This window comes from Schistocerca cancellata, chromosome 4 (genome assembly GCF_023864275.1).
Source record: "Schistocerca cancellata isolate TAMUIC-IGC-003103 chromosome 4, iqSchCanc2.1, whole genome shotgun sequence".
Classification (NCBI taxonomy): Eukaryota; Metazoa; Arthropoda; class Insecta; order Orthoptera; family Acrididae; genus Schistocerca; species Schistocerca cancellata.
Window position 1 is genome coordinate 201,913,098 of NC_064629.1, and position 20,314 is coordinate 201,933,411.

The 20,314-nt window shown below is 40.1% G+C and overlaps 1 protein-coding gene across 2 annotated transcripts in view; it reads right to left on the reverse strand.

Annotated features, from left to right (window-relative positions):
• LOC126183776 (sorting nexin lst-4) overlaps window positions 1–20,314 on the reverse strand; it is a 101,482-nt gene that overhangs the window by 62,452 nt on the left and 18,716 nt on the right. For both annotated transcript variants that reach the window (XM_049926011.1, XM_049926013.1), the window contains exons 3-4: window positions 16,647–16,793; window positions 5,272–5,410 (exon numbers count right to left, since the gene is read on the reverse strand). In XM_049926011.1, coding sequence (XP_049781968.1) covers window positions 5,272–5,410; window positions 16,647–16,793 — 286 coding nt within the window. The remainder of the gene's footprint in view (window positions 1–5,271; window positions 5,411–16,646; window positions 16,794–20,314) is intronic.

The following is a 20,314-nucleotide window of genomic DNA, read 5'->3' on the forward strand; positions in this document are numbered from 1 at the left end:
TGAAGTGGACTGATTAATGGAAATCATGAATTCCCTCCAGGAAGCCCTCTTTCGTTCTTTGCTCACTCGCCTTGCATGTGCTCTCGCAGACCTGAAGACATGAAGATTGTCTGTAGTTGGACACCATTTGAAGTTCCAAAGGGCTGCCCATCTGGCCCTGATTGCCAATCGACAGTCGTCATTCCAGCAAGGTACAGGCCGTCATCAGAGGTGGTTACTAGACCTGGGGATGGCCTCTGCGGCACCCCTTTGGATCTCAGGAGTGATATGGGCCACCGCCTCTTGTGCACAATCCTTTCATTTAAAAATAGCCTGTCAACTGTACTGTAACCAATTTGCCCTTTGTATCATCCACCTGCGTGGTCTCCTGCTGGTCACTGTCCTAGACGGCAGACAAATCCACACTGGGAAGTGGTCACTAGAATGTAAATCTGGAGCCATTTCCCACTTAACTGAATCTGCAATAGCTGAGGAACAAAAGCAAAGATCAATAGCTGAAAGAGACCCAGTAGCTGTGGAAAAGTGAGTCATCTGTACCGCATTCAGAAGGCAGATATCTTCAGAATGGCGAGTCGCTCGATCAGCCGACCCCTGGATGCAGCTGATTTTGTCAGCTGAACTAACATCTGTTATTGGAAAGGCTATACAGTCAGTTTTGATGTGTTCTTACTAATCATTAAACATTCGATACAATGAAGGAGGAGGAGGAGATTAGTGTTCAACATCCCGCTGACAATGAGGTCATTGGAGACGGAACAAGCTCTGATTAGGGAAGGATGCAGCAGGAAATCAGCCACACCCTTTCAAAGGAACCATCCCGGCATTTGACTTAAGTGATTTAGGGAACTCGCGGAAAACCTAAATCAGGAGGGCTGGACATGGGTTTTAACAGTCATTGTCCTGAATGCGAGTCCAGTGTGCTAACCACTGTGCTACCCCGCTTGGTACACATCGAAGGACAACACTAGTGATTGGCTACAAAAAGACAAGGTCAGCCCTCACAGCTTTACATCTGCCAGTATCTCTCTTCTATAGACTTCAGAAAGATTTTTCCACATGTTTAATTGGACTAACACTCTCAGGTATGCACTGTTTTCAAACTTCCTGGAATATTAGAACTGTGTCAGTCAGACTGGGATCCGAATCTACTACGTATGCAGGAGTGTGAAGTTCAAGGGTAGGGAAGAGGTACTGAGCAGAAGTAGAGCTATGAGGGAGAGTCATTTTAAGGCTTCCAACTGCTTTAGCTATGACTGACAACACTATCATTATTTCACATTGTCACATCTAGGAATTTTACCACCAGATGATGTACAGCTACGGATCAGTAGTCCACTGGTAAGTTTGCTGCATGTTTATATTTAATGAAGTTGAAAACTTAATTTTTTTTATTTAAGTACTTGCTTTTATGTCTACATGGTTAAAGCCCTGTCAAGGATCAGTGGGCATTTGTGCAGTCTTGTGGTTGACACTGTACATACAATTGTAATTTGCAGAAAGTATGTTGCAGCTGGTACTACACATTAAGTTGCTACTACAAATTGTGAACAGTACAATCTTGTCATAATTGCCTCTGTCTCTCTTGAAAAATAACACTCTCATGTAACATACTTCATCCTATCAGCCAAGAATTAAACAGTCACAACTAAGGGCTCCTTATGAAAGAAGAATACTCCACTGCAGAGTGAAAGATTCGTTCTAGTTGGGAAATTAGAGTTTTTCAATGGTCCTGACTGTAATGTAGTGCAATATAGTGCAGATAGAAGCAGTATTCCAATATAAAGTGAGAGTGAGAGAGAGAGAGAGAGAGAGAGAGAGAGAGAGAGAGAGAGAGAGAGGGAGAGAGTGTGTGTGTGTGTGTGTGTGTGTGTGTGTGTGTGTGTGTGTGTGAGACAGAAATTTGAATTCTTACAAGAATTTACCAAGGGTAAATCTGCAGAACTCTGTATTTTGAACAGAGGCATACAATTTCACAAGACTATATCTTCTATATGAATTACGACAGACACTTGCAGCAAGTTTTAACATACGTATCAAAACAAATTCTACCTTGGCATCAGTATTAAGTTACTGCCAGAGGCCTCCCTGGCACAATTAGCTCACGTGTTCATTACCCAATGTGCACTGAATCTAGACAGCAATAATATGGCAAGAAAAGGCTGTTTTGCATTCCTTATTTTAACAGCAGCATTTTAGTTACAACCGTGAGGCACTATTTATGTCAAGAGTATGGCACTACATTGGTCATAAGGGGAGTACAGATATCTCACTGCATTAACAACTTCCACGGTAACTTGATCCGCAGTGATTTTTGTTATTGGGTGGGGATGGGGAGAACGGGGGTTGTGAAACACTCCATTTGTGTGTCTCCAATATATATGAGGAGACTGCAGCACCATATAGCAATCACAAGACATGCTCGCGAAAGTATGAGTTGAGTTTCATTACTGTCTGGATGCTTGTTGTAAGTTCAGTTGGGGAGGAGGAAGGGGAGAGGGAGGGAGGAAGGGGAGAGGGAGAACATTAAAACAATTGTGAAAGGTAAATGAAAACTTTGAACCTAAACATAATTGTAAGAATTACCACAAGGTATCACACAAAATCACATTTCTTTATGAAAGTAAAAACATATTAGTCTCATGCACAAGTTAAAATTTACCCAATGTATCCTCCTTCATTCATGTAAGATATAATCTTGTTAAACTATTTTTAAGCACATTGTATATTCAGTGAGGAATCTAATAATATTCCACGATATGTTACAGACTGCTTATACAGGGTGTTACAAAAAGGTACGGCCAAACTTTCAGAAAACATTCCTCACACACAAATAAAGAAAAGATGTTATGTGGACATGTGTCCGGAAACGCTTAATTTCCATGTTAGAGCTCATTTTAATTTCGTCAGTATGTACTGTACTTCCTCGATTCACTGCCAGTTGGCCCAATTGAAGGAAGGTAATGTTGACTTCGGTGTTTGTGTTGGCATGCAACTCATTGCTCTACAGTACTAGCATCAAGCACATCAGTACGTAGCATCAACAGGTTAGTGTTCACCACGCCACACATCGTCAGGTGGCTTGCGGAGTATGGATGTAGATGTAGGATGTGGTTTTGCAGTCAGTGCAATGTTTACAAATGCGGAGTTGGCAGATGCCCATTTGATGTATGGATTAGCACAGGGCAATAGCCGTAGCGTGGTACGTTTGTATCGAGACAGATTTCCAGAACGAAGGTGTCCCGACAGGAAGATGTTCAAAACAATTGATCGGCGTCTTAGGGAGCACGGAACATTTCAGCCTATCACTTGCGACTAGGGAAGACCTAGAACGACGATGACACCTGCAATGGACGAGGCAATTCTTCGTGCAGTTGACGATAACCCCAATGTCAGCGTCAGAGAAGTTGCTGCTGTATAAGGTAACGTTGACCACGTCACTGTATGGAGAGTGCTACGGGAGAACAAGTTGTTTCCATACCATGTACAGCATGTGCAGGCAGAGGCCCCATTCCAATGTGGTCAAATTGTAAATTTTCACAATCAACATGTGTGGGCGGACGAGAATCTGCACGCAATTGTGCAGTCACGTGATCAACACAGATTTCCTGTGAACGTTTGGGCAGGCATTGTTGGTGACGTCTTGATTGGGCTCCATGTTCTTCCACCTACGCTCAATGGAGTACGTTATCATGATTTCATACGGGATACTCTACCTGTACTGCTAGAACATGTGCCTTTACAAGTACAACACAACATGTGGTTCGTGCACGATGGAGCTCCTGCACATTTCAGTCTAAGTGTTCGTATGCTTCTCAACAACAGATTCGGTGGCCGATGGATTGGTAGAGGTAGACCAATTCCATGGCCTCGATGCTCTCCTGACCTCAACCCTCTTGACTTTCATTTATGGGGGCATTTGAAAGCTCTTGTCTACGCAACCCTGGTACCAAATGTAGAGACTCTTCGTGCTCGTATTGTGGATGGCTGTGATACAATACGCCATTCTCCAGCGCTGCATCAGCACATTAAGGATTCCATGCGACGGAGGGTGGATGCATGTATCCTCGCTAACGGAGGACATTTTGAACATTTCCTGCAACAAAGTGTTTGAAGTCATGCTGGTACGTTCTGCTGCTGTGTGTTTCCATTCCATGATTAATGTGATTTGAAGAGAAGTAATAAATGAGCTCTAACATGGAAAGTAAGCGTTTCCGGAAACATGTCCACATAACATATTTTCCTTCTTTGTGTGTGAGGAATGTTTCCTGATAGTTCGGCCGTACCTTTTTGTAACACCCTGTATAAAGGCAACTCAGATTATTCCAAATGTACGTGAGTATAAGAACACCACTCCTTCAACAATCTAGTAATGCAACAACTTATTGACGAAGCCCATTGTATAAGAAAATACTGAACGGCTAGTAAAGATTCTTATTCTTAAAATAGAAAGAACCCTTAGCATACAGTAAATTTAAATTACATTACATTACAAATGCTTAATAATGTCTCTCAGATCATCAATATACATTTATGAGGATATGTTCCCGAAACTGAAATCAATAATGTTATCAGCTTCTTTTACGTTATAAAACATGTAAGCAAGGAAGTACTAAGATTAAGGTTAATGTATAGCACACGACAATATCATCAGGGATAAGAAACAAGCTCCAATGGTTCCGAAATGAGAAAAGAAATGTACAATGTCCTTCACAAAGGGATGATCCAGGCATTTGCTACAGTTTATTAAAACAATGGCAACCCTAAATCTGGCCATCCAGATGGAGATTCAAAAGTCCCCTCTTTGCAAATGAGAGTCCAGCGTCTTTACGACTGCACCACTTCAATCCGTAAAACATATAAGCACTAGCAACACAAACTGATTCGAGTGCTCCCAGGGATATAATACTGGAGACAGATCTCGGGCTTACACAATGAAATGTATCTTATTCAAGATGAGTTGCTTTCTTCCATATCATTGTTCTATCTGCAGTATCTTTTGTTTCAGGGTTCTGACATTCAGTTAACCTGCTGCTCTTTTACATCATACTTCTTATCAATACTTTTTTCCCCTTTGTTCTTGTTAAAGGAATGACTCTTTCAGAGCTTGAGTGTGTTGTTCTGCGGTTTCATGTTTGAATTAATCTTGCACCAGTTCTGGTAGTTAACTTTATAGCTATCACCAATGTCTCTCTCTCTCTCTCTCTCACACACACACACACACACACACACACACGAGTGCTACACAGATGCGTCCAAATAAGCACTACTTACCCATTGAACTAATATCTCCAGCACTTCCCACTTTGTGTATATGAGTTGAGGGTGCATTAGGCGGCCCACCCGATTGAGTCCCACCGCCTTCCGAGTCATCATCCCACTCATCATCCCAGTAATCATTTCCTTCAAATGACTGTAAAAGAAAGATATAGATCCAATGATGGGTTTTACTTTTTCAAAACTGCATCCGCACTGAAACACATACTTACAGAAACTTGTGTGTTTATACGACACAGCTTTTAGTCCTGTATGATTAACACAATCAATAAAAGAATCACTTCATTTTAATCATAGCAACAGAACCACATTGAGCAAATAAAATGTGACATCATAGAACTGAAAATATAACTACTCATCAGTTAATCATAATAATGAAAATTGAGTAAAATTTTCATATGCAAAGAATGTCTTACCTTACAATCGCTAAGAAATAATTAAAACAGGAATTTTAAATCCAAAAGGTGGTAAACGAAGTACCTTAACACAGTTATCACAAACTCACAGCACAAAAAATTTAAGACTGGATTTCAGTGCTTTTTAGATTGAAAACTAAATTTGAGCATAGAAACAAAATAACTGCACAGGTCTCAAAATTTGCTGAAATTTCTTTACAGTTTCACTAAGTATTGTTAATTCAAGAGGTATTACAGAGCAGATTTTATCTTGCCACTGATATATGACTAATGATACTGATAATCCTAAAGCATACACAACTTTATTAATACAATTCAGAAAGTATTATCTAACTGGGCATATACAGGGTGACCAATTTTTAACACAACTGCTTTCGTAGTGTACAGGTGGGTGGTGGGCCGGTTGCTTCACCCACAGTATGGGTGACAGGAGGTCTGCAGTAAATACAATTCGTCGCATAATTTATTTCTAATATATGAAAAGTAACACTTAAAAATAAAAGTGCTCATGTAGAGCTTCTAAGGAAACTGCTCATTACATTGCTGTTCTCACAAAAAGGCAGGAATTTCTTGACAAATTTTTGTTTTACGCTCATCTAAAGTGTTTGGATTTGATTTGTACACTTTGCTTTTTTAATGGGCCCCAGGAGATAAAAACTGCAGGGAGGTTAAGTCAGAGTAACAAAGAGGCCCTAAGTTGTTAGTGATAACTAACTATCTTTAAACACGTCACGTATTTCCTGCAACGATAAGTTGGTTGCATGTTCTGCTGAAACGATGTGAAAACATTTTTCCTCAGTTAATTCGGGGGAGGAGGGTGGGGGTGGGGGGAAGCCACAAAATGTTTCCACATATCTCGATTCCTGGAAGAAAAAATGAACTGGGCCTATTACACTCACCACTAAGAGCACACCACACTCCTATTTTCATCACGCAGGGGTGCCTCGCATATTATATTCAGCTTTTCAGAACACCAATGATAGTACTGTGAATTAATGTATTCATTTCCGTAGAACCACGATTTGTCTGAAACTAACGATAGGTGAGGGTCAATTTCTCCATCATACTCCCTGTGCAAAATCCATTTCAAAACCGATTTTTTTTTTTTTTTTTTTTTTTTTTTTTTTTTTTTGCAGATTCAGCCAGTTTAAGGACGTGCGTTGCAGTTATTTTAGAGAGGTGTAATTTCAGTAACTTTGTAGCCATTTGGACACAGCCATAGGAAATTCCCATTTGCTGAAAAATATGTCTAATTTATTTTCTAGGAGACCTTTTACAGAGCATGCCCAACATTACCCGGAGTTTCTGCTGTGTGGACTGTACACAATTATCTATATTTCCTCTCAAGAACTCTTCCTGTCTTGTGTAACTTATTTATCAATCAATGAGTCATACTCTGATTAGAAACTTTAATGCCCGCACACGCTCGCTCTCTCTCTCTCTCTCTCTCTCTCTCTCTCTCTCTCTCTCTCTCTCTGTCTATCTATCTATCTATCTATCTATCTATCTGTCTGTCTGTCTGTCTGTCTGTCTGTCTATAGACTTATGAAATGGTCATGAATACCCTTTCACAAACAGAATACCTGTATTTTGCCATTTCACTTTACACACTTTCACTCAATACACAGTATTGTAGCACCTAATAAACACATGCTATCAGCACAAATAAGGGCTTGTTGTGGAGGTCTTTAGTCCAGAGACTGGTTTGATGCAGCTCTCCATGCTACTCTATCCTGTGCAAGCTGCTTCATCTCCCAGTACCTACTGCAACCTTCTTCCTTCTGAATCTGTTTAGTGTATTCATCTCTTGGTCTCCCTCTACGATTTTTACCCTCCACACTGCCCTCCAATACTAAATTGGTGATCCCTTGATGCCTCAGAATATGCCCTACCAACTGATCCCTTCTTCTAGTCAAGTTGTGCCACAAATTTCTCTCCTCCCCAATTCTGTTCAATACCTCCTTATTACTTATGTGATCTACCCATCTGATGTTCAGCATTCTTCTGTAGCACCACATTTCGAAAGCTTTTATTCTCTTCTTGTCTAAACTATTTATCATCCACGTTTCCCTTCCATACAGGGCTACACTCCATACAAATACTTTCAGAAACGGCTTCCTGACACTTAAATCTATACTCAATGTTAACAAATTTCTCTTCTTCAGCATCATTCACAATTAAAAAGTAACCTATTGTCATTCTGTTGGTGCAAAGTCAGCATCCATATTTTATCTAACTTAACATCATCTCTATCAAAATTATTATGGCATTTGTCAATCTCTATAGCGCCTCTATACATGCATGAATGATAATGTAGTGTCTTTGCTAAATCTCTCATCTCACTGAATTTTATATTTTGGTTTCCACCTCTGAAAACATGTCCTGCTATGGCCAATTTGTCAGTATGTCCCTGATGGCAGTTCCTTTCATGTTCAGCTAAGTGGGTGTTAATACTCTTTTGTGTCGGTTGACTGACTAGGGGTTGAGGGACTAAACATCAGGGTCATCAGACCCTCAACCCAGGGGTAGTTCAGCCATAATCTGTGATGGCTGCTTAGTACATGTTCTTATGAAAGTATGTAGGTGCAATAAGACCAAGGTGTTGAAGGCAACAGAGATGCCAGAACCGAGACAGAATTTACAGATGAGTGTATGGATTGGGCCAGTTTGTACACAAAGTGTCTTCCAAGGGCTCACCCAATGGAGAGAAAAGCACCATCCTGCATCCTACCCCTCCCACCCTGATGAAGGGCAAAGCCAGTTACAGGGGAAAGAATGTCTTCAAGCCAGCAGGGTCAGAACAATAGAAGTGAGAAGGCTAACAAGTAATGGACATCATTCAGATCATCAATAATAAAAACAAGGAAAGAAATAAGTAAGACAGCAGGTGGGTGAGCACAGGACTCTGCACGCATTGCTGGTCAAAACCAATTAATACAGAGTAAGAGAAAGATGAAATACTGAGCTGGTCAAGGAGGCTAACCTGAAGGTAGCTTAAAATCCCATACCTGGAGAGGGAAAACCACACCAACAACAGAGATGTCCAGCAGTATTTCAGGCAAATAATTCAGAAGGCCATTTTTAGCATGGAGGGCCAGATGAAGAGGGCATTCCACCAGGATATGAGCTACTGTTGAATGCTCCACAGCTACAATGTGGGGGTTGCTTGTTACGTAAAATAAAAATATCAGTTAGCCTGGTATGACAAATGTGGAGGCGACGAAGGATCATGGTTTCCTTCTAGGAGGAATGGAGGAAGAATGCCATGCAGCAGTAGTCTCCTTGATAGTGAAGAGTTTACTAGTGGGGGCAGCAGCCAAACAGATGTCATTCCATCTCCAAGTGGAGGGGGTAGGGGGTGAGTGGGGGAGGGGGGAGAAAAAAAATATATATATATGCATGGGAGGGGGGCAGGGGGGAGGCGAGTAATCGCTCCTCTAGCCAAACGGTCATACAGTTCACTCCCTGGGATACCCACATGACTTGCGACCCAGATAAGGACAACTGAGCAGTCAGTATAACCAAGTTCAGAGAGAAGGTGATGAGTAATGGAGATCATTGAGTGACACGTGTAACATTGCTCAATGGCCTAAAGACTAATCATTGAGTCACTACATATTAACATTTACCATCCACACATATCTTAACAAATTTATTTCCTTTGGTGCCAGCAGCATTAATTCAGATTACCTGGCTTGTTCCCAGTCATTCCTGACACTGGGAGATTATAAATTTTTCAGTTTTACTAATCTCATCGTTAGTTCTCTTAAGTTCTCATTCCTTTTTCCCTACTTTCATGATATTTTGAAGATATACATACGTAAATAAATACAAGATTTGTTTTGTTTCATATATTTGTTTATTTGCATTGCCTTTGGTACTTAGTATTTCTCTTTCATATGATATGCAGCAAAACAGTCTCCAAGATGTAACGCAACTCCACAAGACTTGCACATTAAGTTTTTTGTTGTTCTTTTTTGTTTTTGGAACATACATGGCAGTTTCTTCATTTTCATTTATTCATTTCGGAAATAAGTATCAGTTAGTGTTGCTTTATGTGACCAGAAAGCCTGTCAACCAGGTCATGATGTGACGTATGCGATGTAATGGCAACCTCAGAGTTTTGCTCAGAAGCAGATACATGGTCTTTTTGACCATTTTATAGTTTTTGAGTATATAGGGTAATAACAGGAATATTGGTCTATCCAATGCACTCCTTTCATGTATTTGTTGTATTCTAATACACTTTCAGGTTTTTTTTTTTAATTGTGTAATCGGTTTTCCTACACTTTCTTTGAGTGTCAGTCGAAGTGGCATTATATATTGTAGACATCATTAGTATCTTTACAGTTTTCGAAGCTCTCCATACCTGTGCGAGTACTTCACCTTTCCATTGATGACACGCTTCAAACACATTGACTTTTGCGCACTTTAATTTTTCCGGAAATCCTATACTTTGTCGTATTGTTCCACACACTACTTTTCATTTCAAGTAACTTTTCTGCAAAGTCTACACTGTTATAATAATTATCCATGTAGAGGTGATGGCAATTTCCATAAGAAGGTGTCAATAGTTCCATCTGTTTTTCCTGAAGGCAAGGGGGAGAAGGGGGGGAGGGGGAGGGGGGAGGGGGGAGGGGGGAGGGGGGAGGGGGGAGGGGGGAGGGGGGAGGGGGGAGGGGGGAGGGGGGAGGGGGGAGGGGGGAGGGGGGGTTGCATGAAAAAGTACAAGGAGTACATTCCAGGGAGGAGAGGCAGAGATCCTAGCAGAGGGCTGTGAGGCACATTCCCAGTAGTAATCCCACCCAAGAGCAAGTGTCAGGAGGTCAAAACACCAGATATGCAAAAAGAATGGGATACTATGGAGGATCACGAAACTGTTGAATGGGGACTACACAAGAGACCAAGAATTGGTACAGTCAGAACTGAAGAGGTAGGATACTCACTTTGGGAAGGAGACACTTGATGGGACTAGTTCAAAAGATGCCAATTGCCAGACGAACTCCATCATGATGGACCACGTCTAAAAATTTCAAAGCTGAAGGTGCCACTGAGGCATAAGCCAGGGAACCATAGTCCAGTTATGAAGTGAGCAAGTCTTGTAAAGATGGAGAAGATTAGCACAATCTGCACCCATAGGATATGGGCAAGGAAACACATAGCGTTAAGCTTCCACATGCAGTTAGTATTTAGTTGATGAACATAGGGCAGCCAAGTCAGTTTTTTTATGAAAAGGAAAGCCCAAAAAACAGGACTGTGTAAAAACTTCCACATGCTGGGTACCCTAGTAGAGTTCAGGGACAGGATGATAAGTGATATTATGACAGAAATGCACGAGCTGCACTTCTGCAGGAGAGAAATGGCAACCACGGGAAAGGGGCCACGCAGAGGCCCATCGGATGACACCTAGGTGTTGGCATTCAACCACGGCCGAGTGGAAGCTATACAAAGTGCAAATATTGTTGACATACAGTGCAGAGGAGCCAGCAGCCCCCACAGAGGTCACCAGCACACTGATGACAATGAGAAAGTGTGACATGTGCATGCACGCACAAAGGCCTCATGAGCCAGCAGAGTCTGCTCACATTTGGCAAGTTGATTGCATACAAACTAAAACCATCCCCAACATTCATGATGCGCAGTCTACACAAATCTGACGGGATTGATATTTAATTGATAACTGACCATTTTTCCATCAACATATCTGTGGTCTCCAAACACATTTTCATAGAAATTTAGGAATGAAACTTAACATAGCCACTCATGTACCCCTAATTGTAAACACTTTTCAACACAAGCACTGATGGTGTAGTGACCAAGGCATCTGACTGGGGAGCAGAAAACTTGGGTGTTCTAATCTCAAATGCACTTTGCACTCTTTTTTTTTATGAATCTGAATATGTAGAAATTGGAGAGGTAATAAGGTAAGTAAATCAATAAGTAATAATTAGGCATGCAAATAAATTCTGACACAACTTGGATTTATATAGAATTACAATTTTAAACACCTTTGTACGAAAACAATTTTAAGACTGCTGCGACTTTGCCACAAGGGACCACAGATGCACGCTTGTTAACTGCAAGGCATAGGGCAGAAAGCACTTGTCTACTGTGAGGCAGGGGGGCAGAAAGTGTGAAGCAACATTTATGTTATTCTCATTGTCTGTTCATCATATCTTAGTTCTCAACTCTGAAAAGTGAGGGCTTCCAGCAATAACCTTACATATGTCAATCAGAATGATCTGTCATCCATCATTAGTTTGTTGTTAACCTCAAGTGTACTTCTAGTGAATGTTTATTGTACATCTGTAGAATGAAACAGGTTTTGCGGAATAATATAGTGATCTGTAAGTAACACATGACTTGTGCAGTAGCTAATTTCTAAAATGTCATTTTTGTTTATACAGTAGTATCCAGTGTGTTTTGTAATTTTTCAGTTTCACTACCTTAATGATGTGCTGCCTTCGTGCAACTCAGAAACAAATATTCAAGAGCCTGTCTCAGACAACAGCAAACGGGAAGTGACCAAAGCTGTTCTTTGGTTTGTGCGACTGTTTCATGGTAGATGTCCTATCAATGCACAAGTGGAAGTAGGTAGTTCCATATCTCAGTGTTTTAGATTGATAGGAGTGGCTATCATCAAGCGACTGTTTGAGCTGAAGAACAAGATGATTTGTTTATGTTGCATTAACTGTATCACATAGACAACAGTAATTCAGTTGTCGAATTTAGTAAACCTGGTATCGGTCATAACATTTTGGAAATGTCCATGATGGATGAGTATTACGAACCATTTACCGAATGATCTAACCACGAATCTATACCCTTTGAAGTAACAGTAAAAGCAGTACATTAGCCGAGAAGCATCCAAATTGGAACTTTGAAACATTGCAAACTAATGGAGCAACAACAGCCCTAATAAAGTTGTGGGAGAATGCTATTGTTAATAGAGGGACAAGATACAATAAATACCAGTCAATAAATAAATGACTATTCAATTGATTTGACTCTTTGCATCTTAATGAGGACGTGACAATGAGAAAGCTCGAACAGTGGACTGCACATGCAACACTTCAATATATGATAGACACATGGACTGTATGCTTGCTGCATCATTTTACGCAAGTAATTTCATATCAGAGTATAAAATTCAGCAGCAAGACACCACAAAGTGAGTCCCACAGAAGGAAGAAGAAAATATCAAAGCTATACAGAAAATGGCAGCACTTGTCAGCATGCACACTGTGTCACTTATTACAGTTTTAATTGTGATGACGTGATAAAACATTGACCACTCAGAATGTGAGTATTGGACAAACATTTGATGGACATTACTGCGTAAGGGAGAAAAACGAATCCTTGTTGCACTTGGTAGTATACAAAAACATTCATACATGGCACAATATTTCATCACAGCTCCTGTAAAATTGTTGCCTAAAGTTTTCTTATAGTTACAAGAATCAAAATGATAAAATTTGGTCCTCAGGTTATAGAAGAGATAAATTGTTTAACCAACTTGTTACAAAATGTTTAAACAACTTGTTCTAAATCTGGGAAATCGACAAATTGAATTTCCAAAACTCATCTTGAGAACATTTGTAAAACCATATATTGCTGGCAAGTTTTGTCTCTCATTAGGTTCCTGGGGTGGACAAACTAATACCCTTATGTATGATACCTTCTTTACAGACAACATGGATATACCAACATGGATGGTAAAAGTATTGCTGCCAGTTGTGTGACAGCCATGTGGCGTGTGTCGTTATCACCATGCAAAAAAAACTATTTTGAGGCTCCAAAATTTCAATGTGCTTCTCAAAAAACAGTGAGAATTGCACCACCACACCAATGCAATAATGATTCATAGCACAATTCATTATCTTTCAGCACCAATTTTTTAGGTGATTTTATTGTATGCATGTTACGTAACAAAATTCCCAGAAAAGAAATATTTTTAAATGTAAACCAAGTTTGCTTTCTGCCAAATTGTCATAAGGAATGACATAGTTGCATGAAGATTTCATTCTTTAGATATTCTTGGTGTCACAAGTATATTTGCTTCGAATGTTTACCTGGAAAGTACCATCCATTCAGCTGTTGAAAGATCAATAAGGACTTAACATGGTGAGTGAATGGATCATTATAAAATAACCAGGATTTTAATTTTGTTTGCCATCTGTGTTGTTATTCGTTATTGATTTGCTTGCCTTACTAAACCACCTATTCCCATCAATTTTTAAATGCAAAAAACACAAATGAAAAAAAGTACATTTGAGATTCAAACACATTCTCTGCTCCCCCAAAGTCCTTTGTCACTACACCAGTGGTGCTCGCACTGAACAGTGTTTACAACAGGGGTCCACAAGTGGCAGTCAGAGTTTCTTTCCTCAATTTCTAGGAAAAAAGTGTGTTTGCAGACCCAAAATATGTTATGAAAAATGTTCAGTTTTGAATTATCTATCAAACCCATCAATTCTGAGTATACTGCACATCATGAGCTTCAGGGGTGGTTTTCTCAAAAGCGGGGTAGTGGTGTGCCAAAATCTCAGTTTAGGTGTACACAAGTTACCTGACACATGAGCTGAATCAGTTGGCCATTTCTGAGGCCTTCTCCTTGTCAGGGCAGATCCCTATGGGAGCTGAGCAAAGTACCAACTGAAACCTGGAACACCCGATGGAATAAGAACTGACAAAAATCGATAGGGAGCCTCGAAAGCCCCGGTCATGGAGGGTAAGTAAAATGTGATGGCACCATGCAGTGTTGTATGCCTTATGTAGGTCCAAAAACAACTGCAATGAAGTGTTGATATTTAGAGAAAGCCTGTCTGATTGCCATTTCCAACTGGACCAGATGGTCGGTTGTCAATCAACCATTCCAGAAACCACACCGATACGGGAAACTGCAACCAACCATCCTTTCAAGCAGTTTGCGTAGCACATTTGGGAGGCTAATGGGTCGGTAGCTGTCTAGAGACATACGACTTGGGACCATGTTGCAGGATGAAGTTTAAGCAGTTTCCAGTCAGTGAGAAATTCATTATAAGATTTGACTTGGCAGAGAGTGAAACAGGGGAATGTCTTTAACTTATTTTTGCAGAAGAAAGGCAGACAGATAAGAAGAGGATTCCAAAGCTGTTGCAAGGTGGGTCATAAGGTGTTCAGCATGGTCTGATTTATTGGTATAAAGACCAACCTGAAGGACAAGACCCAGAATAGTTGTTTATCATTGGCAGACAAGAGCACTGTGGAGCCTGGCCCACGAGGCACACACTTCCAGGGAGGAGACACAGCACTCCCCACCGCATTTAATTAGGCAATGAGCCTTAGCACAAATTCATTTAAAGTGACAATATTTGCCTGTGAAGGATATTGCTTAAAATGCTGCAGGCCACTTTGGCAATCACGAACAGCTACTGCAATGTGTCTGGTCCGCCACGGCATCGGCCTGCAGCGTATGGGATCTGTAGAAATGGGAATTAGCAATTCTGGTGTGTGAAGCCACAAGACTGGGGGAAGAGATTATTATATCATACTATGAGCCGCACTGAAGTGGGTACGAGTATCGTCATTGAGGTCACGGTCAGCACAAATCTGGTCAACTAGAAGGCCCCTACCAGACAAAGTGTTAAGTTAGACGAAATATGGATGTCAACTTTGTGCCAACAGAATGACAATCTGTTACTTTTAACAGAGAATGACGACACCATCCAGAGATAACCACGCAGTCGGCATAACACGACAAATGGTGGTGCCTACTATACAGTACTATAAATGCAGGGGCTGCTCAAGCCCTTGATGCAGTTGCCATTTTACCTTCAGTGTCTGAGACAAAACATAAGGGAATAGTTTTACACATTGAACACAGCTTCTCAACCCAGAAATCTAACTGAAATAAACACCATTCATAAAAGCCTACAGTGTATAAAGCCACGAAGGTTGTAAATACTGAAGCACGTGAATCCTGCTTTGACATGTGTCTAACTACAAAAAGGAATGGGTTAATTTATACAGCCAAGGGAAAAAGAATGGCTTCCTCTTACAAGACCACCTTAATTTATCTAGAGGGAGCTCTCTCCGAGTCCCAGGACAGGCAGACCCATGTAGCGAACATGAACATTTTCTCGAACAGTTGGACTAACATTGCCAACAAACTACCTTTTCCAAAATCCAACATTATTTCTTTTCAAGCAAATATTCACACACCCAGAGGGTATCTCCATTTCCACAATCACCATCTCTCAATTTATATGCTCTCCCAGTTACAGTCTGGGAGACTGTAAACATCTGTACTGACAAATTCATTCATTAAGTGTACCAGCAATCAAAACTGCTTTTACATTAAAAAACTGGTTTTACATCACACAGCTACGCAGATGAAATTGTATGAAAAAGAGACACACTTTCAAGACCCAATGTAGACTCCTATGTCCCCACCCAACTTCTGCAATACTCTTGTTGGAACATGTTTCTAACCAGATTAAATTACCCCATCCATCTTACTGCTATGTGTATCCTATTGTGAAACCTTCCCTATGTACACTGCAAGTACATTATAGTATGATTTACCTCTGGCAACTGTATCAAGAAAAGTGAATCCTGAGAAGGTACATGTGATCTTGCAGTTTATCAGGAAGTTTTTCGTATCAAACTGAACAGATACATACAAATTTTGTCAGCAATATCAAATATCTAGATTCACTCTAATGATATAAAATCTTTAAGCAGTGTGCTACATCCCGATTACTGTTGGTAGTGTGAAGCACATGAAAGACAATGCTCCAAAATAAAGTTCCACCATGGCATAATTTTCACCTGCCAAATAGTTAAATATTATTTATAGGCTGCATACTAGAGCATCTTATTACCTGAAAATCAAATACTTTGACAAAACCATGTCTTTACCAACTAGTAAGGAGCCCATTTCAAGTAAGAACACAGGTAACTGATTCTACTTGCCTGATTTGCTGCAGTTTCCCCCGTTTGTTGTCCCCAAGCATTATGATCCACTCCCCAGTCTGACACAGCTGGTACCTGTGGTGCATCTCCAAATCCTTCTGGGAGTGGTGGTGGTGGCTCAGATGGTGGCTGACTAGCTTTTACCTCCTGTCACAAAATTAAGTTTTATATACACGTGAAACCTACAACAGATTGTAGTTGCAAACAACTGACAGTAGCCAGCCGGCCAGCATTTAAATTTCCTTAAAAGATGACCGAATTTTATGACAATGGGCATAGGGGCTGTGTTTTTATGCTATTCTCCACAGTAATACAGCTGAACATTTACCCATTACCCATTTCTGCAACTGAAAAGTACTAGAATGAAACACCACACACAAATTTTAATCCCAAGATGACCGAGTCCATCCTCCTGACAATGACACTTTGGGTAAGATACGGAAGCATCCATTATCTATGATAATACCCAATAAAATGACAGTTTGCTCATTACATGATCTGTAGCTAAAGGATACAGATGAAATTTACTACGATATTTCCAAGCCTTCCTCACAATGCACACTGAAATCCTTCACCCACAGTACCTAATTATGATTATACAGGTCAAGTATTGAAGTGACACAGCTGGAAATCCAAAACAATCTTTTCGAACTTAATTCAGTATTGACTTTCAAATTAAAACAAAATTATGCCATATAATAACTCATTGAAGTATCCTCTTCCACAACATGCAGAAAATGCTCAACAAATTTTGATGAAGCAAACATGTTAAAAGCTATTTTACCCATTATAAGGGGGCATATACATACAGCAGATAGATTTCTTCTACATATACATATATACTCCACAAGATATGGTGCAGTGCATTGTGGAGGCTACCATTACTGCTACTAGTCATTCCCTCCCCCGTTCAACTCACAAATAGAGAGAGGGAAAAATGACTGTCTATCTGACTCCAAATGAGCCCTAATTTCTCGTATCTCACCTTTGTGGTCCTTACGTGCAATGTACATTGGCGGCAGTAGAACTATTCAGCATTCAGCTTCAAATGTAGATTCTCTAAATTTTGTCATTATTGTTCCTCGAAAAGAACGTCACCTTCCTTCCAGGGATTCCCATTTGAGTTCCCGAAGCATCTCCATAACACTTACATGTTGTTCAAACCTACTGGTAGCAAATCTAGCAGCCCATCTCTGAACTGCTTCAATGTCTTCCTTCAATCCAACCTGGTTAGATCCCAAACACTCTAGCAGTACTCAAAAATAGGTCACAAGTGTCCTATATGTGGTCCCCTATACATGTAAACCACACTTTCCTAAAATTCTCCCAATAAGCCAAGGTCGATCATTCATCTTCGCTACCACAGTTCTCACATGCTCGTTCCATTATATATTGCTTTGCAAAGTTGCACCCAGATATTTGAACAACTTCATTCTGTCAAGCGGGACACTATTAATACTGTGTCTGAACATTACAGGTTTGTTCTTCCCACCCATCCACATTAACTTACATTTTTGCACGTCTGGAGCTAGCTGCCATTCATCACACCAACTAGAAATTTTGTGTAAGCAATCTTTTATCTTTCTACAGTCAAAAATCGACATCTTACCATACACCACGGCATTATCAGCAAACAACCACAGATTGCTGCCCACCAAATTATATGTCCTATCACATTTCCCTTGGGCACTCCTGGCATTACCCTTGTCTCTGATGAACACTCCCTGTCTAGGACAACATACTGGGTTCTATAACTTAATTTCGTCTTCGAGTCTCACTCATTTCTCTGAACTTACTCCAGACGCTCATACCACTGTTAACAGCCTGCAATGAGGCACTGTTTCAAATGCTATCCAGAAATTTAGAAATATGGAATCAGCCTGTTGCCCTTCATCCAAAGTTCGTAGTATATCATGTGAGAAAAGGACAAGCTGAGTTTCGCACGAGTGATGCTTTCTAAATCCATGCTGATTCGTGGACAGAAGCTTTTCAGTCTCATGAAAGTTTACTATATTCAAAATGAGAATATGTTCAAGGATTCTGCAGCAAACCGAAGTTAGGGATATTGGTGTGTAATTTTGTGAGTCTGTTCTTTTATCCTTCTTATATACAAAAATCACCTGCACTTTTTTGTGCTGGGTGAGAGATTCACGATAAATGCAAGCTAGGTAAGGGGCCAATACTGTAGAGTACTCTTGGTAAAAACAAACTGGGATTCCATCCAGATCTGATGATTTATTTGCTTTCAAATCTTTCAACTGTTTCTCTATGCCAGGGATGCCATACGGGAGTCTGTCTGACTGTCGAATGACGGGATGTTTGTTTGAGTCTCCTGTGTGAACAATTTCTTGAACATGGACTCTAAAACTTCAGCTATCATTTTGTTAAACTGCCTCACCAGACTAATCAATATGGGATTGAATGGAAGCCTCAGACTCCCTTAGTATTTTACATATGACCACAATTTTCTTGGGCCACGTATCATCAATTTAAAGCTTTATACTATCTTACCCAAATATTCAACTGACAAAGGATGAAGACAGCATCATAGATCTATACTCCACAAGCCACCTCATAGTGTGCACAGATTGATGAGCACGCATAAGCAGAATGACAATTAATAAGCTTCCACACAACTTCAAATTTCTCTGTTTATCCTGTGTTTTGCACAAAGTGGGTATAACAAATAAATTGCTTAACTCATCTTTGAAATTTCTCTATTAAATGTAACAACCACACATTCCAAACTGACAAGGAGAACTCAATCATTTAACAAGAATTTTTAAGCTCTCTTTTGTGGGTGAAATACATTCCTGCAAGACTTTTCCAATGTATCTCACTGTGGAATTTGCTTCACTTGTTAGGTCATTCCACTTTATATCTTCCTGGACAAACCCCTCCACACAATTTATGATTGTGACGCTGTTCCTAATGGTTGATTGTCAATCACGTAATTAAGCAATCATGGGTATTCCTGTCTATTTATGTACAATATGCTACCATTTTCTGATGTAGTGATGTATGTTACAAACAATAACTATAACATTCCTTTTGGGTTCCAATGCTACTTTTCCATTTGACAATTTACACTTGCTAACAACATGACAAGTTTTTGTTCCTAAGTAGTCTCTACCACAGAGCACATACAACATTCTGTAAACTTTTATTGTGTCCATTAGGTGAAAGTGTAGAAATTTATATTAAACCTACATCTACATCCACATACATACTCCGCAATCCACCATAACGGTGCATGGCGGAGGGTACCTCGTACCATATCTAGTGTCTTCTCTCCCTGTTCCACTCCCGAACAGAACGAGGGAAAAATGACCTTCAGGAATTAAGGAATACGGTAACAGCTGAGCACTGCTATTTACAATTATTTGTACCTCATGGATGACTAAGACTAAGCCGAGTTTAATGAGGTTTTTTTTCCCTTCAAAATTATGTTGATTCTTACAGAGCAGATGTTTGTGCTGAATTCAAATGCTGATATCGTAGAAAAGTAATTCAGAAAGAAATAATTCACTATAATGATCAAATCTAATCTCTTCCAGTGTCTTTCATATCACTCATAACTTCGAAGAACATGCCAATACCTCGGTTAATACATAGTGATGGAAACTATAGAGCAACAAACAACCAGTTTTACATTTGCACATGGCGAT